This window comes from Triplophysa rosa, linkage group LG14 (assembly GCF_024868665.1).
Source record: "Triplophysa rosa linkage group LG14, Trosa_1v2, whole genome shotgun sequence".
In the NCBI taxonomy this organism is placed as follows: Eukaryota; Metazoa; Chordata; class Actinopteri; order Cypriniformes; family Nemacheilidae; genus Triplophysa; species Triplophysa rosa.
In genome coordinates this window covers 19617294-19641861 of record NC_079903.1, presented here as the reverse complement: position 1 = coordinate 19641861, position 24568 = coordinate 19617294, and the positions used below count along the sequence as shown (strand labels likewise).

At 40.1% G+C, this 24568-nt stretch overlaps 1 protein-coding gene across 4 annotated transcripts in view; it reads left to right on the top strand.

Moving 5' to 3' along the window:
- fat3a (FAT atypical cadherin 3a) overlaps positions 1-24568 on the top strand; it is a 119474-nt gene that overhangs the window by 37018 nt on the left and 57888 nt on the right. For all 4 annotated transcript variants that reach the window (XM_057350397.1, XM_057350395.1, XM_057350396.1 and 1 more), the window contains exon 2: positions 15025-18367. In XM_057350397.1, coding sequence (XP_057206380.1) covers positions 15043-18367 — 3325 coding nt within the window. In that variant the 5' untranslated portion in view covers positions 15025-15042. The remainder of the gene's footprint in view (positions 1-15024; positions 18368-24568) is intronic.

The window sequence follows — 24568 nt, the reverse complement described above, 5'->3', positions numbered from 1 at the left end:
CAGGATGAATCGCATGGTTTCTGCTCAACCAAATGTAATAAATCTAAGCTTGAAATATTTGCCAGGAAAGGACATCCATTGTGTTATTCTGCCAGTTTTAACTCTATTATTCTACCAGGTTTTACTCTACGGCGCAATATAAATAACATGTCTGGGGCTTTCAGCACCCCAATATGTCCAAACGTCTTGGTGCGAAACCACAGTTGGCTTATGTATAAAAGCTCAGTTTGAGAAAAAGGAAAAAATACTGGAACTCTAAAGAGGCTCCATGATCAACGCGTGCAGATTTACAAGTTGAATTTAGACCGCACGACCCGAGCCGTGCCATTGAAACCACTTGGAAAATAAAGATGGTTAAAGGTTAGATTAATTCAAACAATGTAGATGTAGCCAATCATCAGCCACAGCTGTAGTGACTTTTGTCCTATTGTGAGATAGAAATCTACTGATAGTTAGCCAATCGTCAGGTAAGGATCTGTTAACTGCTGGCCAATCATCAGCCAAATCTAATGACTGTAGACAAATCGTTAGAAACAAATCTACTGACAGTTAGCCAATTATCAGCCAAGGATTCATTGAATACCGTCCAATCAGAAGTAACTGATCTACTGAATGTTGACATATCAGCAATATACCGACCTCTGGCCAATATTAAAGAGTAAGTAGCTTGAGATCATGAAATTGACATTTCATGCAGTGTGTTATGTTGCCGTGTTTGAAAGTAAGCTGTCTGCCAAGTTGTAAGTCCGAAGGTGAATAAATAACAAAGTTATTGGCTTGTAAAAATGGGAGTCGACTCTGAATCATGCAACAAGACATGAGCCAGTCCGAGTCTCTAACCGCCGCGTATCTACGTCACTAGACATAGTCCCCGCCTACGTTTTGCTGGGACTGCCGCGAAAACCTCACTAGTCTCCTCCCCCAAAACACTGTCGCTCGTTCGTGATGCGTGTGAATCATGTCTAGAACCTGTGTTCTACGTTGTGAAACTAAGTCCGTCTTATTTCAACTACCAAAGGAAGAACTTCTGAGGGAACAATGGTTACAATTCATTTTTCAAACAATACCAAAGGAGTATAACCCCAGGGTTTTACTGCGCGCTCATTTCACCGAATATTGCTTCAATAATCTTGGCGCGTTCACTGCAGGATATGTGAAACGACTATCCTTGAAAGAGGGGGCAATACCAACTAGGGCTGTCACGATTATTAAATAATCGTCTCATCGCGATTGTTTGACCTCATCGCGATGATTTCGGATCATCGCAATTATCGCACATCTCTATAGAAGACACTAGGGGGAGCTGTAGTGCATCTGCATATTGCATATTTTAGTGTATATATTGTTACTAAAGCATGGTAACACTTGTAAAATGTACCACCACAACACAATCACACACAAAAACTAAAACATATACCATAAAAATAACCTGCAGTACAATTTAATATTATTTAAGCAAATCTCAGTGTGAAAACCAGTCTACCAAAATTTCATTAACACACAAGTAAAATTTTACTGTAGTCTTGCAAGTGAGAAAAAAACAGACTAGAAGCTTTTCTATGACTGATAGCATTTTAATGGTGGCTTCAATTCACACCTGATCAATTTACTTAATTTACAAGTATTTGGTGGTTGTATTATTGACAGGTAAAAGCCTAAACCTTAAATATATGATGACCCAATTTTTTCCGATGTATTTCCAAGAAAAAAACATAGCTTGTATTCAGAACAATATGGTTGTTTCAATCACTGAATCAAAAATGTATGAGAATTAAATGTCAAAGCTCAAAAACAGACAATTAATCGTCAAAGCCCTAAAACAGACAATTAATCGCCATAATCGCAATGATTTATTAGACAATTAATCGTCAATCAAATTTCATAATTGTGACAGCCCTAATACCAACCTTATTTGGACCTGTTAGCTCCACCGAATCACAACCTGTAAGTGTGACTATTTATTTTTGTCTTAACTTCAAGAAATATTTGTGTACCTTATGTCTGTGTTTAGCTAATGCATATAATGCTATCATTAGCATGTACCGTTATTTCTGGGGTATTACAGTTTGTTTATCTTGCTATTAACTCGGCTTATTTAATTGTTCAATCTATTAACTCTCAAAGTATTTATTTCAAAAACTGAGTCGAGTACTATCTGTATTGTAATAACATCTGAAGATATGAACACCGTACACTGTATGCCGTGTCAACTAGTCCAAGACACATGATGAACGTGTTTGACCAATCACAACAGACTACACCATCTGACCAATCACATGACACTAGGCTAGTGGATAGGAGGGGACTAGACGGATGAATCGCGGAACGAATCATTTGAGAGTCAGACAAGAAGTATGGTAAGAATAACTGCCTATTATTACGACATAATAGTGTTTTTACACCTTGTATGTACATAAACTTGTTGTTGGACACTCCATAAACCAAAGTAGGACCTTAGAAATCATATGCTACTTACGCTTTAAGATGTTTCTATTGACCACTGGCCAATAATAATACACAAATAAACTAGGAACTGTTAGCCAATTGTCAGCCAAGGATCTATTGAATTCTGGCCTATCAGTAGTCACTTGATCTACTGCTGAATTTATTGACCGCTAGGCGCTAGCCAGTCATCAACCAAATCTACTGACCTATCATTTGATAAAAATTTACTGACGGTTAGCCAATCATCAGCCAAGTATCTGTTGAATGTCGACCAGTCAGCAGACACAAATCTTCCCACCTCTGGCCAGTAATCAAAAATGAATCTGTTGATCGCTGGCCAATCATCAAACGCAAATTTAATGACTCCAGACCAATCATCAACCTTGAATCCAACTGACCATTAGCCTTTAGACACGCGAACCAAAGCCGCAAATGACCCAAAAGTAATTACAGTCAGCCAGAAAAAAATGCAGTTATTGACATTTGTGATTAAACGGGGGAACTTGAACTTGGCCCGGACGCACAATTATTCTAAAGTAGTCGTGCAGATGAAGACCAAATGAAGATTGTGTGTGCGCATAATGCATTTCATTATTTTTCCCTCTCGAGAGGGAACGTGAGTCGAGTCAATCAGTGTCTCACCTAACTCAATATTTGTCTGGCTGTTGGTGTGTATTGTAATGTGTGTGTCAGTGTCTATGTATAGTGTGTGTGTGGAGGTTAACAGGGTGTGTTCTGTAAAGGCTTGAGTTACATAGGCGACCTGCTTATAGTAAGTGATTTAGCAGACCTCTTCTCCGTAGACAAATGTGTGTGTGTGGGGGGGGGGGTGTACGTGAGTGTGTGTGACATTTCGAGACGTCTATAGAGACAGAGCTCACTTTTGACTATCCTCCCTACACTGATAACCCCTAACCCACACACACAAAGAGAGCGAGAGAAGACTTACTGTGGAGACGGAGGTGTAACAGAAAAGTGGACGACCGAGGTAGAGTAACAAAAGCAGGCTCTCTCTCGCTCTCATGGGGGTCAGATTTGCAGTATGTAAATGTTATGTGAGCTGTGGTGCTATTCAAGATGAGTTTTCTTCGCTCGCATGTAGAAAACAACAACAGGAGGACTTAATGCACAAAAAGTTGTGTAAGTGTAAGTGTAAGTCGCTTTAGATGAAAATATCTGCCAAATGCATAAATGTAACCTAATCTTAAAGGAACAGTTCACCCAAAAATAAAAATTCTGTCTTTATTTACTCGCCCTCAAGTTGTTGCAAATCTGTATACATTTCTTTGTTTCAATGGTGGCCAAGAACTGTTTGGTTACAAGCATTCTTCCAAATATCTTTCTCTGTGTTCATCAGAACATAGAAATGTTTAAAGATTTGGAACAACTCGAGGGTGAGTAAATAATGACAGAATTTTCATTTTTTTAACACTTTAAAGGGATAGTTCACCCAACTATCATATTTTTTCCATCTTTTACTCAACATCATGCCATTTCAAACCTGAATGATTTTCTTTTTCCTGCAGAACAGAAGCAGCTATTTTGAAGAATGTTGGTAACCAAACCCCACTGACTTCCAATGTATGGACACAAAATTTGACATTTGACAAAATATCATCTTTTGTGTTTCACACACAAAAAACAGATTTTGCATGACATGAATGGTGTGAATAAATGATGACAGAATTTTAATGTTTGGGTGAACTGTTCCTTTAACAGACCTGTTCATGATATGACACGTTATGCACTTTATATCAAATAACGAAACACGAAAACTATGTCACGTTGTACGACCAGACATTCAACAGTATGATCATCCGCTATAACCAACAGTACAGCCACTGTTTGACCTCTCTCTCCCTCTCTGTTCATCTTCTGTCTTGACTACTTCTTTCTTTAGATTTATATGTGAGAAGATCAACACCAGCTGCCGTGTCGCTCTGTTAACACACGCATTCGCTTTAATGGCTATTGCAGACGGTGGAGTATAATAAGCCAACTGATTGAGATATTTTTCTTGAGCCTCAGGTTATTTGGGTGTTCAGAGTAGACATGACATAGATAGACCTGTGTGTATGTGTGTGTGTCTCATTTGTTTTTTGGATGTAATTGATACCCTTTCAAAAACCGTTTCTTAAAAGTACAGCAGCCTTTTTACTATGTAATGAACTTTCCAGATTTCCTCGCTGTGTGTTTGTGTGTCTGAGTGTGTGCATGAGCTTTTTGTGATTGCACATATGGATACCGTCCCGTGTGTGTGTGTGTGTGTGTGTGCGTGCGTGTGTGTGTGTGTATGAGGTTACCGAATGTCAAAGGCTACATAAACGCAGAGTTTCCTTTTAACATTGATCTATGATTTCAAAATGTTATTACTGTTTAATCAAGACAGTCTGGAGCTAACAAGCGATGTTAATATATCTCGCACACACATCCATCAGCCTTTTGACGTGTGTGTGTGTGTGTTTTCCTAGCAATAGTTTAAGTTTAACGTATTCGTCCGTAGAAGTGAACTGATTCTGACAAATCCTCCCTTTAGGCACATTTGGAAAAACGATTCATACGTGCAGTATGTATTTTTTATTCTTGGAATGCAAGTAGCGTTCTCGCAAAGTTAGGTTTATGGTTAGTCTCTATAGTCATTATAATTAGAGTTATATAAAAGTATTGTAAATCGATGTATGTATGTCCTCGTGTATAATATCACAGAACGTTGCATTATGTATCCATCGATTCGTATGCGTATGCTGTGCCGCAGTGTATAAATGTATTATCCATGACAATTGGAGACATAATATGAAGCGTTTGTGTGAGTGAAGTGCATAAGTGTGATTCGACAGCCGTGTGAAATTTCAGCTGCTAGCAGACGCGGTAACAAAGGGAGGATCAGATAGCAGCGAGAAGCAGAGATTGAAATAAAGAAAGGGAGAAAGAAAGCGAGGAAAAGGAGGTGGAATTCGATCTGCTGGGGGCAGAGATTTCCCATGACGCACCGGGGCGACGGGCTTCTGTGTGCGTTCGTAATGAGAGGCCGTTAGAAATGCATGCCGGTATCTGACATTATAGGTTTGGATTTGGGAAGTAGTAAGTCAGCCTTTTTTGACTTGCTTGAGAGCGTTCTGTTTACCGTGGTAAAGTTAATGTCATGCTCAATCGAGTGGCTTGTTTTGTTGATGATACTGCAGCAACAACAAAATTGTTTATTATTTAGTAATATTTATAATAAGAATAATGTCATTTTTATGTCATGAAATATCATAGAAAACATAATTTTGCATGTATGCAAATGTGTTTTTGGCCTTAGAATATAACTTGACAATAAACTTTAATACATTTTGATCAACTTTACTTTTAGCTTAAGCACTTCAGATTCCCACACCTACTGAATATGTAACCACGCTAATGTGTGCACATTTTTTACCCCACATTACTTTTTAAACTGAGCAAACTTGACAGGGGCAGACGGAGCATGAAAAGAGCAAAAAACAAGTAAACAGCTCTAAGTAACGGTTATTAATTACTCAGATGACTGTCTGGCATTTTCCTAACCTCATTATAAACCAGACAGATTTTAGGCAAATTTCCACATGCAAATCCTCCATTTTTAAGCCACGCACCGAAAGGTAAATGCTAATGAAATGCTCGCAAAAACACGGCGTAAATATTTCGGGAATTGATGTACAGGCCAACTTTGATCTCTCAGCGTGAAGATCTCGCATAATAATGAGCTTCCTAACGGAACATGGGCGTGGCCTTTTGCCGGAGTCTCTCAGGGGGCCAATCGAATCACAGCAGTGTTTTGTCAGCCAATAAGCGGGGCCGTGATAACAGCCAATGAGGCCTCTGGTGACCACAATTAAAAACACAAAAGGAGAATTCCTCCACTGAGGGTTTGAGCGAGTTTATGCAAACACATACACACAGTCTTAACCTCCTCTAGAGTTGATCATCTCTCTCTCTCTTTTCTTCGGCTGCTCTTTGAATCTGCCTTCTGTGGCTCCTTTATTCTTTCTCTTGCTCTTCTCGCCCATTTCTCACTCATCATCACACTTTGCCCTTTTCTGTGCTCCTATTATCTCTTCTTCACCCCATCACACCATTCTTGCACTCTTTTACCAGCTCCCTCATTTCCTGACCTCTTCTCTCTCTACTTTTTTCTTTACATCTCTCTGTATATCTCTCTAACTCTCCAGCTCTCATCTCTTTCTCCCTTTTCTGCCTCTTTCATATTCTGCATTCTCTTTGCCTCTTTTCCTCTTCCTTTCTCTGCGTTTTTCTGGACACCAGTTTTTCTGTACACTAAATATACATTTTATTCTTTTTTTATATGTGTGTGTGTGTATGGGTAGTTGACAAATAAACTGTACATGTGTCCTATGGCGTGACAGCAAAAATGTAGAAAAAAATGAAGATAAACCTCTCTGGTGCTGTTTGCTATTTTATATTGTAAATAAAAAAAAACAATACCACAGTTTTTTTTCTGTCATGCCATAGGACACATTTACGGTTTAATTGTCAACTAATACATATCTGTGTATGTATACAGTATTTATGTAGTGTGTGTATGTATCTATCCTCTCTCTTTCTCTGTCTTCCCCCATATATATATTTGATCTTTCTTTATATATAGTGTCTCCCCCACATACAGTATATATTGTATCTTTATATATAGTGTCTCCCCCACATACAGTATATATTGTATCTTTATATATAGTGTCTCCCCCACATACAGTATATATTGTATCTTTATATATAGTGTCTCCCCCACATACAGTATATATTGTATCTTTATATATAGTGTCTCCCCCACATACAGTATATATTGTATCTTTATATATAGTGTCTCCCCCACATACAGTATATATTGTATCTTTATATATAGTGTCTCCCCCACATACAGTATATATTGTATCTTTATATATAGTGTCTCCCCCACATACAGTATATATTGTATCTTTATATATAGTGTCTCCCCCACATACAGTATATATTGTATCTTTATATATAGTGTCTCCCCCACATACAGTATATATTGTATCTTTATATATAGTGTCTCCCCCACATACAGTATATATTGTATCTTTATATATAGTGTCTCCCCCACATACAGTATATATTGTATCTTTATATATAGTGTCTCCCCCACATACAGTATATATTGTATCTTTATATATAGTGTCTCCCCCACATACAGTATATATTGTATCTTTATATATAGTGTCTCCCCCACATACAGTATATATTGTATCTTTATATATAGTGTCTCCCCCACATACAGTATATATTGTATCTTTATATATAGTGTCTCCCCCACATACAGTATATATTGTATCTTTATATATAGTGTCTCCCCCACATACAGTATATATTGTATCTTTATATATAGTGTCTCCCCCACATACAGTATATATTGTATCTTTATATATAGTGTCTCCCCCACATACAGTATATATTGTATCTTTATATATAGTGTCTCCCCCACATACAGTATATATTGTATCTTTATATATAGTGTCTCCCCCACATACAGTATATATTGTATCTTTATATATAGTGTCTCCCCCACATACAGTATATATTGTATCTTTATATATAGTGTCTCCCCCACATACAGTATATATTGTATCTTTATATATAGTGTCTCCCCCACATACAGTATATATTGTATCTTTATATATAGTGTCTCCCCCACATACAGTATATATTGTATCTTTATATATAGTGTCTCCCCCACATACAGTATATATTGTATCTTTATATATAGTGTCTCCCCCACATACAGTATATATTGTATCTTTATATATAGTGTCTCCCCCACATACAGTATATATTGTATCTTTATATATAGTGTCTCTCCCACATACAGTATATATTGTATCTTTATATATAGTGTCTCCCCCACATACAGTATATATTTTATCTTTATATATGGTGTCTCCCCCACATACAGTATATATTGTATCTTTATAGTGTCTCTCCCCATATACTGTATATATGTATACTGTATATAGTGTCCACCTTTTCTTTACATCTCTAAAAGCACAACCAAATAATACAGCACTATATGAACCACAGTACAATACAAAAGCACACCATGATGCAACATAGTACAACACCGTCTCAAGGTATCTCAACAATAGAGCGCAACACAATACCACACAAACCAACACTATTTATTAAAAAAACACAAAGCACAGCACAGGTAGATCACCATTACAACACAATGCAGCACAACCGTAACTCTCTCTTTCTTTAGTCACTCTCATGTGACATGAGACACTGAATGACCGTTAGGACCAATCCTGGCAGCTGTTCAGAATCTCTCTCTCTCTCGCACTCCCTCCCTCTCTGTCTGTCTTTCATATTATGCTCTTTCTTCCTCTTTCCTTTGTCTTTTCTGGCTCTGTTCTTCCATTACAGCACAACTGACGCACTCTCTGGGGGTTCAGCAAACAAGCCGTCCGTTCCGGTGTGTGTGTGTGAGATGAAGTCGCTCCTAACTGCCTCAGGATCAGATCTCTAAGGATTTCTGGTCAGAGAAACACTTTCTGTCAGCTCTCTCTCTCTCGATCGCCTCACAGCTCTAACAGAGAGAAGTAGGTCGTCTCACATCAGGAGGAGTGAAGTGTGTTTATGTGTGCGAGTGTGTGAAAGTGAACATATTGTTATTCCAGCGGCACATTCAGGGTTTCACGTGTGTGATATCTGCAGTGTGTCAGGACCTGGTGACTCCTGGAGAGGAAACATGTTGAGACGGTGTTCGACAGATTCTGGACGAACGTTTACATACGTGTGTGCAGACCAAGACTGAATCACAGATTTATGCTTACAAAAACACACAATTAACATACAGTATCCGATAAAACTAACTTTAGGTAACAGATCAGCCCAGTACAACACAGTAAAACAAAGGCAGACACGGCACAAACCAGCACAACAGCTCTGTCATAAATCTACCTCACGTCACGGCTCAACAAGCGTTTCGAGATGATGACTGAACTAATAGCGTCAAACTTACTTTCTGCTGTTTAAACACAAATCGGCCGTGAAAATTTCGAGGCACCATCTGTACCCTGACACTTCATGAGTGCACATTTTTATCTTTAACAAGTCCCAGAGTGCATCGTGTTTCTGAGCTCAAGGCGGGAAATAAAAAAAAAAACTGCAAGCTTTTGAAATTAAAACAATTTTTTCGCAAACTTCGTGATGAACGAGTTGTCATATTTACTGAAGTCTAAAGTCTTGGGTAAAGAGTTTTTAGGCTTTTTTAGTGAAGGTGGGTGTTTAGAAAAATTTGTTGCGATTTAAAAATGTCTTTTTGTTGTTTGTGACTGAACAGGCTGGATTTAAGAAGACAAAATTAGAGCGACCACAGAGCTGGAAAAGCACAAAGTAAAATGTTAGAGGAAGGCATTTACATACTAACAAGGAGTCGTGTGTGTATCAAACGCTGGACTGGAACACAGAAATGTGTCGTGTTTTGGAGTGATTGATATTTAACAAACTTGACTCACACCTCAGTAGCGTCTGCCGTCTGGTTGACGATGTGTGCGTGTTATTTGTATATTCGTAAGAACAACAAAGTGATATAACAGACAGCGTGAATCATCATGTCACACATTTATCCTTGATATTCTAATTGCAATTATTCATTTCATTTGGTTTAATTAAAATGACATTAAAATAAGGAAATATATAAATAATAATAATTTAAATCTAATTAAATCTCTGTAAAGCTGTCTGCTCCTGCAGTGCGTTTGGTGTTACGTCATCTACATTGCAAACGAACGACATCTGGCAATGCCAAAATAACTCCAAAACATCACAGATGCGTTTCGCTGTGCTTCCGAAGGTTCTTGTTGAGTGTCAGGTGATATTTCCTCAGCATCCGTGATTGTTTTTTTATTAATTTGGCAGCCGTAACACCTTTCACCTATCATTTGAATATTTTTGTGTATTTCCTATTTAATTACTGTTATTGTTCTCCGTCTCTCTTCCTCCTCCTCTCTCTCTCTCTCTCTCTCTCTCTCTCTCTCTCTTGCAATTCATTATTTGATAACGTTGCATAAGAGTTTTTTTCATGAGCGCACAGAAATCAAAATGCTTTTCCTCTGCATGATCTGTCTCTCTCTCACACACACATACACACACAAACACACGCTGTTTGCTGAGCGCTGTGATAGTTTGTTAAAGGTGTCTTTCTGGTTTTTGGCTTGAGGAAAAACTTTAAACAGACACACATTTATCCAGGTCACACAGACTCACACAAACACGTCGGATTTATTGATGTTTAAATTCAATATGAACACCATGATGTGAGGCAGTGCTGTACAGCTGTAAATATACAACACATAAGGGATAATGTACAGGCAACCGGTTGTTATCGCAGAAATAAGTCCCGACAATGCATCACACTGAAGGGGTTTATTTCGCCATAATAGCCGGCTGCTTGTACATTAACCTGCTTATTACACGGCTACTTGCCCCATGAGAAAAAACTGGACATGAAATGTAAATTTGAAATATTTGATTAGCTCATTTTTACTGAATGCAGACCTTCCGCGAGGAAAAGCCGTTTAGTTTCTATTTTAAGGTAAGAAATGACGTTCAGATGTCACGAACAGGCAATTTGGTTTAATCATTTGTAAATATAATGTCATATATGTTATTAAAAGACATGTTTATATTTAATTTGTCAAAAAAAAAATGTCAAAATGATTTGCTCCATCCGGGTTACTGTGTTATTAGTTTTGAGAGGTTGTTATCTGGGAATAACGAACCTGCAAATGTTGCGACTGCCCAATCAGAATCAAGCATTACAACGAGCCGTGTAATAAACTGCAACACCACACAATACAGAAGATCACGACGCAGAATATTTCACACAAACTAACAATACACAAGGCTGTTCAATCCCTCTCTCACGTCTGTCTTTTTTTTATGCATAGAGTATATTCACATCCTTACTGGTGGCTTTGCACGCCCTTTGCACTCTCTCTGCAGCTTTATCTCTCTCTCTCTCTCTCTCTCTCTGCAGTTTCTCTCTCAGGATTTTGCTGGGTTTCTGTAGGCCGCATGATTGCATGAGGGATCACCAAATCGCAACCGTTCGTTCTCTCTCACACACACACTTGCTTGTTAGTGCTTTCCATTTAGCTGCAGCATATGTGAGGTGTTTGTGTGTGTGTGTGTTTGTGTGTTCGGAGGTTTTTGGCTTAGAGACTGACACTTACAGAAAAGACTGCCAGCAGCAATGAAGATCCCACCCCAATTAATGACACCAAAACAACCACACATTCACAAACACACACACACAGTTCATCAGGACTTTCACTGTTTATAGTTTGTTCTATCTCGCTTCTTCTCTGACTCTTAGAATATTGGATTTGTTGTCATTCACAGATGCTGCTGAAATGGTAATATGCACACGTGTATAATGTTCACAATGAGCTGTTTGAAGGGGTCAAGGTTTGCCTTGTTAGGACGCCCTTTAGCCCCTGCTGGTAGATGCCGTAACTACACCATATTCTTCTAAAAAGCCTGTTTTTCCATTGATGGCCATTCAATAGTATCCACCAGTTAGACACGAGTGCAAGACTTTGTATTGCAATAAATTAGGATATGCAGCAGTTTTTGCAAACCATTATTATCACTATATCCAAATTATTGCATTATGCATGTTTGAATGATTTTTAGATATTTGAAATATATATATATATTTTTGATTTTTTTTAACTATTAATTTAACTTCAGTGTTTGTAAACCATTGTCATCACTATTTCCAAATGATTGCGTTTTGCACATTTGAATGTCTTTGTCCTCTGTCAGCCACCATAGTGCTTCGAAAGAGAGGGGTGAGCAGTGTATTGAGCCATTGGTTGCAATTCGTAACCTCACCGCTAGAGGCTGCTAAATTTCAAGAACTGGACCTTTAAAGCCAACTTATAAATTGCAACATTGTATATGTTTACTGGTATACTTTTCTGAGAAGCTGTTATATTGATCAAATGTTTTTTCCCTCTTTGTTCAGCGTCGGAATGATTAAGGCACATGGTATATACGATCAGTGAGATTAATGGGAATTCCACTAGCCTTTTCATCAGAAATGTTAGATTTCCTTGTTCAGTTCAGCCTTATAAACAAATACTGTCATTAAAGTAATTTTACCGCTGTCTTATCAGAACATCACACACACGCACACTTTCTACATCACATAACCTTGTTATTTAAAATTCTCTCTGTTATGGAAATGTGCTTTGTTTGACATCACTTCCTCTGCTCGTCTCTCAGAATATTGGATTGGTTGTCGTGTAACGCACACATTCAGATGCAGCGGAGCGCTGCGGCTTTTCTCAAACTCTGAGCTGTCAGTGAATGTGGATTATAACACTGTTTACAGATATCAGCGGATAAACGTACACTCACTTTTCCATCAGAATGGAATGCAAAGCGTGACCTTTTCAATGTCGTTTTATTGTACAGTATGTGTTTGCTGTAGGCATCCGTGTCGTTCATTTCAACACGTTCATAGTTTTTTTGTAGTGGATATGTTTTGTTAATGTGCATGTTTTGTGGTAGAGATGTGTGTTATTAGTGATCGTATTGACAGTGTCTTGTCATAATGTCTTTTTGTATTGATGTTTCATGCTAATGTACATAATGGCCTTTTATTGATAATGTTTTTTTCTTTTTGGATATTTTAGTTTGTTTGTGTGTTGGTAATGTTGTGTGATCAATAGTGTATATTGATGGTGGCCATGTTTTGTGGTTACGTCCCACTTAAAAGGGAACTTTCCACAAACTTGGCCAGTGTTATGCGTAAAGTTTGTGTAAAGTCTGAGAATCTTTTAAAAGAAAGGTTGTATTTAGTAAAAATGTCCATTAATTGCCTTAAACTTTGAGAAACGACTCAAGATTCGGTGAGCTAACCAGTTCATACGCTAGCAGCCATATCACCCTGTATCCCAAGACTGGTTGCCCACTGAAGCTAAGCAGGGCTGAGCCTGGTCAGTACCTGGATGGGAGACCTCCTGGGAAAGCTAGGTTCCTGCTTGAAGAGGTGTTTGTGAGACCAGCAGGGTCACCCTGTGGTCTGTGTGGGTTCCAATGCCCCAGTACAGTGATGGGGACACTATACTGTAAGAAACACTGTCCTTCGGATGAGACTTTAAACCGAGCTCCTGAATCCCTGTGGTCATTAAACTTCTCGTAAAGAGTAGGGGTGTAACCCGGTCTCCTGGCCAGATTCCATCCTCTGGCCCTTGTCAATCATGGCCTCCTAATAATCCCCACCCTCTGAATTGGCTCTATCTCTCCTCTCCACCTATAGCTGGTGTGTGGTGAGTGCACTGGTGCCATTGTACTGTGGCTGCCGTCGCATCATCCAGGTGGATGCTGCACACTGGTGGTTGTTGAGGAGATTGTATGATTGTAAAGCGCTTTGGGTGTGCAGCAATACACAATAAAGTGCTATATAATGGCCTCATTCATTCATTCATACGAGTCATTTGTCCACGTATCTGACATCCCGACAGAGCCTTAGAAAAACATTTTAGATTTAGAAGATGTTTTTATTGTGTGTAGAATCTCTGCTCGTCTAAGTCAGAGGTTTGGTCCATTTAAACAAGGCTTTAGGGGAGACGAGATGCTGTTTGCGTACTGAACCTTGACTGTTCCAAACGACTGCTGGTTTTAATCTGACAGTCTGTCTTTCAGTGTTTATGTGGACACAGAGCTAGAGCACAAGAGTATGACGGACAGAGAGCGAGAGAGGCCTGGAGAGATAAAATAAGCTGATCTCTGCATTTCGAATAGTGAGCATGTTTCTGTGTGTCTTTTCCAATTTGTGAGTCTGAGTTGGTGAGTGTGCTGTAGGATATCATTAGAGGTGGAACAAGAAGTGTGTGTGCTGAGTCATGTGTGGGCTGTCCACAGCAAATCTGTGTGTGTGTGTGTGTGTGTGTGTGTGTGTGTGTGTGTGTGCGCGTGCGTGCGTGTGCGTGTGTGTGTGCAAATGGTGGCGACATTGTTGCATTGCTGTGGACTGGAATACATCCTAACCATCCCTCAACCATCCCATGAACAAATATGTTTAGTTGAAAATGTCAAAATGAACGTTTTGCTAATTTCCAAGTACAGTTTTTCCTCAGTTAAGTAAACCCTCACAAACACACTATCACAATCCATTGTATTGCTGAATACACAACATTTTTGCTTCCTATCCCAAGTGCTCTTTTGTTTAACATAAAATCTTGAAGATGTGTGTCTATTTTCACGGACTGTATTTTCGATGTTTCGTTCTCTATAATTATTTTGTTCCCGACTTGCATTCTGCTGCTTTTTTTCCTGTGTGTGTGAATTTTCCTGACTTGCATCCTCATGGTTTTTCTCTACTATATAATTGTGTGTCAGTGTCCGTTTTGAGATCTGGGTAGTGATGTCATTCGGCCTGTGGTTCCCTGTCTGCCACCCGTTCTCTGCTTGTTGTTATTGATCTATTTGATTGACCTTAGATATGAAGAATCAGTTTGTACAGTCATGTCATTTGTTCTGGCTAATGTCTCCTTCTCTCTCTGCTTGCAGGATGGGTTTGGTGATGGGATGGCAGTGAGCATGGCCCTTTGGGCAGGCATATGGGCCGTTCTCCTACAATTGGCCTTCTTGCTACTCTTCTCTCCGCCTCCAGGCCACTGCCAAGGTGACAGGCCCCGTCTTGAGTTCACCCAGCCGCTGTACCATGCGTCGGTCTACGAGAACTCGGCCGCTCGCACCTACTCCGCCAGCCAGGTGCGCATGGGCATCCCTCTGCACCAGCACTGGTGGGAGGTTAGGTATCGCATCACCTCTGGGGACGAGGAGGGATTCTTCAAGGCTGAGGAGTATACTCTGGGAGATTTCTGCTTTTTGAGGATACGTACCAAAGGGGGAAATGCCGCCATCTTGAATCGTGAAGTTCAGGATAACTATATGTTGACGGTTAAAGCTTCTATTAAGGGGGATACGCTAGAAACCTGGACTAAAGTGAGCGTGCAGGTGTTGGATATGAACGATCTACGACCCCTTTTTTCCCCAACGACGTATTCGGTTACCATTGCGGAAAGCACACCGCTTCGCACCAGCATAGCACAGGTCACGGCCACGGACGCCGACATTGGTTCAAATGGAGAGTTTTATTACTTTTTTAAAGAGCGAATGGAACTATTCACCGTCCACCCAACTAGTGGAGTCGTTTCGCTTAGCGGAAAGCTAGATGTAGACATTCAAAGCCGCTACGATCTGGAGATCCAAGCAGTGGACCGGGGAATGAAGCTGTATGGGAATAATGGCGTAAGCAGCACAGCCAAACTGTTCGTTCACGTTGAAAGAATTAATGAGCACGCGCCAACTTTGAGTTTTGTCACGTTGGCACCGGTTTGGACTGAGAAATCCCCTGTGGTTGCAGTGATCACTGTAGAGGATGCTGACCAAGGGGTAAATGGAGAGATCGAGACTGTGTCCATTGTCGCTGGGGGCCTTCTCGAGCTTTTCAGCATTGAAAGGACAGAGGTGCGAAGTGAGGAAGTGCTGATGGAGGAGGACGGGAGTCAGAAAGGTTCGAATGAGTTCGTTCTTCGCGCAACCGGTCAGTTCGATTGGGACAGCTATCCGTTTGGATTAAACCTCAGCTTGCAAGCACGGGATCGTGGAACACCTCAGAAGTTCTCCACTGTGCATGTGATGCACCTTCAGCTGTCACGACCGACCCCGACGGAGGTCCGGTTTCAGAAGGATGAATACCAAGTTCTCCTAAGTGAAGTTGCTCCACCTGGTACTGTCGTGGAGGCTGTAAAGCTCCGACCAGAGCCGGACGATGCTGAGTACATCCTGACACCGTCTCCTGATTCTGTGTTCTTCAGTATTAACACCCTTACAGGGGTTATCAGTACGACACGCTGGCTTACCCAACTCACGCAAGAACTGTTTGAGCTAGAGGTTCTAGAAGTAGACAGCAGTCTTAGGGTCAAGGTTAGGGTAGTACTAGAAGACGCCAATGACAATGCCCCTACATTTGCTCAACAGTCATATGAAGTATTTGTCAATGAGAGTGTTCCCGTAGGCACTACTGTTGTGGTGGTGACGGCTTCTGATGGTGACCATGGGGAAAACGGCTACATCACGTACAGCATGGCCAGCTTGACACCGTTACCCTTCAGCGTGCAACAGTTCACCGGTGCTGTCACTACAACACAAGAACTGGACTTTGAATCTTCCTTAGAGAGCTTTAGTTTTGTGGTCCGTGCTTCCGATTGGGGCTCACCGTACAGACGGGAGAGCGAAGTCAACGTCACTGTGCATCTAGAGAACGTTAATGATAACAAGCCTCTTTTTGAGAAAGTAGACTGCTTAGGTGTGATTTCAAGGGAACTTCCAGTCGGTGAGGTAATCACCACAATGTCCGCCATAGACATTGATGAGTTAGAGCTAGTCAAATATAAGATTCTCTCTGGAAACGAACGAGGGTACTTCGAATTAAATCCCGATTCGGGCGTCATGACTTTAGCCCGTTCCCTCACCACAGCTGTGCCCAGAAACACCTTCAGTCTAAAAATTACCGCCACAGATGGGGAACACTTCTCAGATGTTATGTTTGTGAACATATCCGTAGTGCAAGGCAAAACGCCACCCAAGAGCTTTAGTTGCACCGAAACCAGAGTAGCACAACATCTGGCTGAGAAACTTTTAAAGAAAGCCAAAGCTAACAGTAAACCCAAAATAGAGGAAGGCTTTATTGACCTGTTTTCTGTAAACCGTCAAACGCCACAGTTTGACAAGTCTTTCCCAACGGACATTACCGTACGTGAGGATGTAGAGGTCGGCACGAATGTGTTTCAGGTGAAAGCGTACGATGGCGACACCGGGTTCAACGGACAGATGTTGTACTCCATAGCTGATGGCAACATGGATAGCTGTTTCACGATTGGAATCCAGAACGGCGTGATAAGCCTCTTCCTACCATTGGACCGTGAAAGGACTGACCGATACCTTCTAAACATCACACTTTATGATCTAGGCCAACCTCAACGATCCGCCTGGCGACTTCTTACAGTTTACATAGCAGACGCTAATGACAACTCACCACAGTTTCTTCAAGACGACGGTTACCATGCCCGCATTCCTGAAAACACTCCTGTTGGCACTGAAGTGATCCAAGTGGAGGCCACGGATAAAGACCAAGGTCTCAATGGTGAGATCCAGTATTCCCTACTCACCAGCACATCACAGTTTGGCATTAACAGCTCCAATGGTATCGTGTACGTGGCGGGTCAACTAGACCGTGAGTTTGTCCCCTCGTTCACATTAAAAGTGGAAGCACGAGACCGGGCCGAGCGAGGAGCCCAGCAATTTTCAGTAACAACTTTAAAAATCACACTGGATGATGTGAATGACTGTCCACCTGCTTTTATCCCAAATGTTGTAAGTGCCCGTGCATTAGAGGACCTGCCGGTTGGCACCGTCATCGCTTGGCTCGACACGCAAGATCCTGACCTGGGACTTGGTGGACAGGTGCGATACTCACTCGCTAATGACTACGATGGACGTTTCGAGGTGGACAAGACCAGCGGTGCCATTCGGCTAACCAAGGAGCTGGATTACGAAACTCAGCAGTTCTTTAACCTAACAGTCCGGGCAAAAGACAAAGGCAGACCAGTGTCACTCCTGTCAGTCAGCTTCGTAGAACTGGAAGTTGTGGATGTCAATGAAAACCTCTACGCCCCATATTTCTCCAATTTCGCCATGAACGGATCGGTAAAGGAAAGCGCTCGCATCGGGACCTCCGTGCTGCAGGTGTCCGCGCGGGACGATGACACGGGGAGGGATGGCGAAGTGCAGTATTCCATACGTGATGGGAGCGGTCTCGGGAGATTCACCATCGACGAGGAGACGGGTATGTGTTGAGCGGATAATTGTTTTAGTGACGAATGTGCTGTTGTTTTTATTTCATTACATACAATTGCTTGTAATATCTGAAATGCTGTCGGTTTCACTGTGTTGTAGCTTGTCCGCACAAAACTGTAGAGCATTAAATGGCTCAGTATTGAATTGAAGCAGATATTGAAAAGAAAAAGTAAACCGCTGCAGTGTGTCACTTACAGTGAATTCCTGGGACAAATAAAGAGTGAATAGACTTCAGTAGTCAGTTTCTATCACCTCAGGCCACTTAAACACTGCAATGGCCTACATTTTATTTAGGTCGCATTTTGACAGTTTAGATGGAGGGGGGAGTAAATGAAAAACGATGGAAATTTGTTAATGTTTCATTCAGCACAACATGTGCATTATTCTATCAGGATCGGGTTTCGGTCTTGTTTTCTGTTTGTCAGACAAAGAGATGACATGTGTGGGTGTGTGTATATCAGCGGGTGATCATTTCTACATAAAGGAGTGTGTGAATGTTGACACTGGGCAACTGAATCGTTGAATGGCACTTTTTATTTATTTGTTTCTTGTGCTTTTTTATAATCACTTATTACTGCAAATACTTGGGATTAGACATTTGAACAAACCTTAAGTCTGACATATTAAACCTTGGTGTGTATTTTGTCCCTCTCACGTCATTATTCTTCCATATTTTATGCATAAACTTGTTACTATATATGCATTATTTGTATGTATATAAGTTATTTATTTTAAAAATAAGACACAATACAAAGAATGTTGTGTGTGTGTGGTTAAAAGATGTACTGTGGTAGTATTTTTGAAGCAATCAGACCTAATCTTTTTACTTTGTGGATGATAAATTAAGAGATAAAACAAGAGAAAACACACAACAAAATGTGTTTTGCATCTCAAGTAAACGGATTTTGATTTAATAATGTCTCGATGTTTGCACTGGAAAACAAGACTGTAAATACTCAGCAAGAAATCAATTGTCATGCTGTCTTGTCTAGAGACCTAGAATATATCACAGAGATTTAGGTTCTTTGACTTCAGCTAATAAGAAACTACCTAGCAACCACCCAGAATACCCTAGCAACCACTCACACTCTAGCAACCGCATCACTCAGAATATCTTGGCTGCTGCTCTGGTGTCATGATGATGTGTTTTGCCTCGCTCACATTTCTTTCAGGAAAGGTAAATATCTGCAGCCTGAATTAGCCTGTTTGTGTAGTAGCTCAAACTCCACAGAGCTCAGATGAAGTATATGTGAACGTGTGTGTGATGTCCGACAGGCTGTAAGGTGTTTTAGAGGTACAATAAACACGGAAATAGAAGAGTGTGGTATAAAAGAAGGTGTGTGTGTTATTGTTAAAGAAGATGAGGTCGACGAGGCCATGTGAACAGAGATGTTTGAGAGGAAAGGATAAAAAATCTGATGAAAGAGTTTGGGGTGCATAGAGCAGAGAGTGTGTGCACTCACCCTGAAAACGATCTGGAGGTTTTAAAACGACCCTCAGATCTTCTGTGGACTTTCACCTTTCCGTGGAATGAGAGAGTCGGTAAGAGGAGGTAAAGCCGGGAATGTCGGTTCATTTCTTTAAAGACTGACATGAGAGAGTTCACACTGGCCTTTAGAAAGGGCACGAATCAAAAACATACAGGTACAGAACACTCGTCTTGTTCTTTTTAAACTCACTGACAACAACAAAGAAAAGATTTAAGTCCAGTCCTGTACTTTATTACTGTGGTAGTTGTGGATCGGAGAGATTTGTGTCATGCCTGCAGGTGGACCAAAGTCTGTCCATGAGTGTTTGAGAACATCACACCTCAGGCTTTGGCTTACAGGGTTTGATTTGTGATTTTGAGGCATGGATTCTTTGACATTTGAGTTGTAACATATGGTTTTCCCAATGAAATGAAAGTTCAGCCAAAAATGACGTTTTTTTAATCAACCTATATGATTTTCTTTCTTCTGCAGAACACAAAACAAGATATTTTGATGGGTGTTGGTAACAAACAACACTGGACCTCATTGAATTCCATTGTATGAACACAAAACCACTGAGACATTTCTCAAAATATCTTCTTTTGTGTTCTGCAGAAAAAAGAGTCACGTACAGGTTTTGAACAACGTGAGGGTGAATAAATGTGAATGTTTATTTTTGGGTGAACTGTCGCTTTAACAAACAGCCAATCAGATGCATGCATCAGCAGTTTTGCTTTGTTGGAAGTGTTGCAGCAGTTACTGATGATGCTTAAGGTAATACTTAAAGCTGCAGTTTCTGTTTTTTTTTTCTTCCTCTAGCAGCACCAAACTGAATTGCGGTGCTCAATAAAGGAACATTGGCTCAAGCGATGATGTGAGTTAGAGATGGATCTACCTGTATATTGTGTTGGAAAACCATCATCATTTTTGCAATTCTGTTTGGTGCAGCTAGCGGCTCAAAAATAGCCCTGCAGCCTTAAGGTTTTATTTTATGGTTGACTTGTTATGGGCTATATTATGGGTCAGATTTGAGGGTTTGATGTGAAACTTTTACAGAGCTTTCTCGATAGCTTATAGCTCTAGATGCTAAGTGGTCCTTCTTTCTTACCTCATTTATCTTTTTCGGTGTTTCTTTCTCATTGCATGGAAACACAGATCCTGGCCGAGGGTCATCGGATCCTTAGGGGTCGAAGGTTAAGACACCGGTGTCAAAGGTCATCTAGTCTGTGTCACTCACCAGTCAGTACTCCAATGATGAGTCTATCCAACTGTTAGCATACAGCTGTTCCTGTGTGGGGTGTGTATGTGTCTCTATTCTTTTGATGGAAAGAATGAGGGCGCAGGGTAGTTTATGCGTTATACGCTGCATGACATAATTGCACGTTTGTAAATACCCACGGATACACATGCATCCGCACCCTCGCGCACACCCACATTTTGCAGTAGCGAGTGGGTGAATTTATTGCCCTTGTTAGCTGTGTGCTGGCGTCAGCCATAAATCACCCCGGGACCGAGAGCAACTCTACAGATGCAATTACAGCTTAAAGAGCACACACACATGCTGAAAGGACATACTTCACATGTGTCTTTGTACATGCAATCGCGACTTAGAAAGCAATTTAGAGAGCAGGTACACAAAAGGAAATTCAATCTGGACCCGAAACCGCGGTCAAACGTGCACGCTATAGCCAATTTTCTGCATTCACGTGAATGTGCAGCACAAACCAGAAGTCGAGGCTTCGCGATTGGAACATCAGAAATGCCGGACACAAATAGTTTAAAACAAAGCCGGCGCTCATTATTCCCGCCAGTGAGCAGACGCTCTTCATCTGCAGGGACTTAAAGTGCTGTAATTGCGCAGTCGGTCCCCGCGGAGCGTCCTGAGGGTTAAGTGCTTTCCTCGCTGGTGAAACAACCACGGCCTGCTGTTAGCCGCCTAGATCCTTTACTACCGCAGGACTAGGAATATTCTAGGTTATTTACAGCTTAACATAAAACTAAATTAGATTTGTTTCGTTTTATGAATGCACATTAGTACACTATGGATGTAAGAATTGAAACGCACAGTAATTCACTTACCATATGTTTCTATTAGGCCAATGAATGTGAAGGTCGTGTTTTTTCATAAAATGCTTCCCTTTTGTAAATTAACCATAGCTTATTATAGTAAAAGTGACCTTTTTTGGGTGAACTGGTTACCATTTTGTTTTTGGTTACGAGTTTTACAGCAAATATCATGATTAAACTTTGGGTAATGTGGCAAAACCACGGTTCAATTGTGTTTACCATGGTTTAGCTAGTAAACATAGATTTTGGTTTAATTTCAAGTAAAAACATTGTTAATTTTGGAAGCGCTGTATACAGTAAAACGCAGAAGAGGAAATAGCGTTTTATTTAGCTTGAAGCGCTTGTGTGGAAATCACGTACATTATTTTAAGCCGGGCATGGCAAAGAGTTGGTAAGCGACAGCAGTGCCAGAGATGCGTTACATTGGAAATAACCTGGAATACTCCTTTAACTTAAAAATGTATTGTAAAAATGAATAACCTCATCAGAGTTCGTCATAGTTTTCACGAAGGTCCCACTGGAGAACATGTGAAGTCAATCCGCTCTGTCAACTACAAGCTGTTGTAAAGACGCCATCTCCGAGCGTATTTACTGAGGAATTATTGTCCTCTAATGACTCTGCATGTCTGCTTGTTTTCGGTAGCCGCTTGTTCTGGTTTTAGCAGAACAGAACTTGGAGAACCGTGCAGACGTAATAACCTCAATTACAGTGATCAATGGGTTTGATTGATCGGGTTAGGCTCTGATGGAAGGTGTGCTATTTTGTGTTGTCCTCTATTGCATTTAAACGCTTTGGGCCGGAGTCAGAAACAAAGGCTGAACATAATCGCGGCTTCACGGCTGTGTTTATTGGAAAAGCACTGTTGGGACTTTTTGGTGTTTAGGTCCAAGATCCAGTGGCTGTGCTCCAAAGCTTTCTGAGTTGACTACTTACACAGCATTTTGGGGCATTATAAGCAGGTTGCACATTTAAATTGACCATTAAACACACCTACACCTGTGTGATAATGAAGAACGCTGTCTAGTTGACAAGGGTTTAAGTTTGTTTTTTTTGCGGTCAAATGCAAGTCACATCACATCCAGTCAGATGCTGAAAATTCACAGCCAGCCACATAAACTTGACACAGAGCATCGTCATACACCTGTCCCCACTGATTTTACTCCGATTCCCCCGTCACCGTCTCGCAAAGGTTCAATGGTAGGGTAACGTAGCCTGATGTGATCGGATGAAAGTCGCTCCGGTGCCGTGTAAAACCCCACAAGGCCTGCGGTCCTAAATATAGTCACACACTAACAGGAGGAACAGGGTGAGCTCACCGAAATGACAGACTCAATTAAACCCTTTCTGTGTTTTGTCCTTCATTGTCTGTATTCTTTTGATTCTTTCTGACTTTTCCATCTTTGTCTCTTTCGTTTGTCTCTCTCTTGTTTTGTTTTTTTGCCAAGTATGCGTAGGAGTTTTCGAGATCTGTCTGCTGAAGCAGCACTAAACACAAGATGATGTTTTCTCCACACAACACACTCACAATACACACATGCAGTGTGTTTGTATGGTACATCTTTTATTTAAGTCATATTTTATTTGCATAATGTATACACAATATCCTTATGCATACATACAGTATACAACTTTATATATTATATTATACACTTACACCTTAGTGCTATATAACTCATAACTGTCCTTCTGAAAACTCGGTACAAATTCGTTGTTTTTCAGGAAATTAAATAAAAATTAAAAAAATTAAACACTTTGATGTCAAAGTTGACAAGCACTTTTCAATACTTTTTATTGGTTAGATATTTGCAAAACCCAGTGACAAATATAAAGGGTGACTAACAATAATGATTTATGGCAAAAATATGGAGGTACGAGGTTTTAGAAGGACATCAGCTAAGTATAACTGTTCGATTAAATTCTACATGCATTTTTCAAATATTATTAATTATTATATTTAATTGCTAATGTTCATCTAATGGAAGACTTAAAATAGTTTTTATGATTTCTTTTCTTATTATTTCATTTTTTGTGTGTAGTTTTTCTATGTATCAGTTATAGTTTATTATAGTTAAGACATTTTATTTGATTAATATCATAAATTAACTTTTATTTTTAAGGTTTTATACTGTTTTTTCTTATATTTTAGCAATGTGTTTTTATCATTATATTGTTTATTTGTTTTTTATGTTGCTATGTAAGTTGAATTTATATTTATTTCAGTTTATCCTTGTGGCAACATTTTTAATTTTAGTTTTGCTTTTCATATCATTTTAGTCCAATATTTTGTTTGATTTCAGTAAACAGAAATGTTTTAATATTTTCAGTCTTAGTAATCTCTTGGTCTGTACTTTTCAACATTGTGTTTTCTGGTCAACTGCTCTGCATCAATGCAAAACTGTGAAAAAGCACTATAGAATTTATATAAATGATATATACATTTATACTTTTCACTATAGAAATGACTTGGATTATACACACATTAAATAAATAAATCATTTACATCTTTCTCAATTGATCCGTCTTGCAAATTTTTACTGTAAAACACATAAAAGAATACCTCTGACTGGCAGACATGCTTGCGAATTGACGCCAGAGGTTGAGATGATAATGTGGCTCATATTTCTCCCATGTCTGTACAGGCCGCCGCTATCTC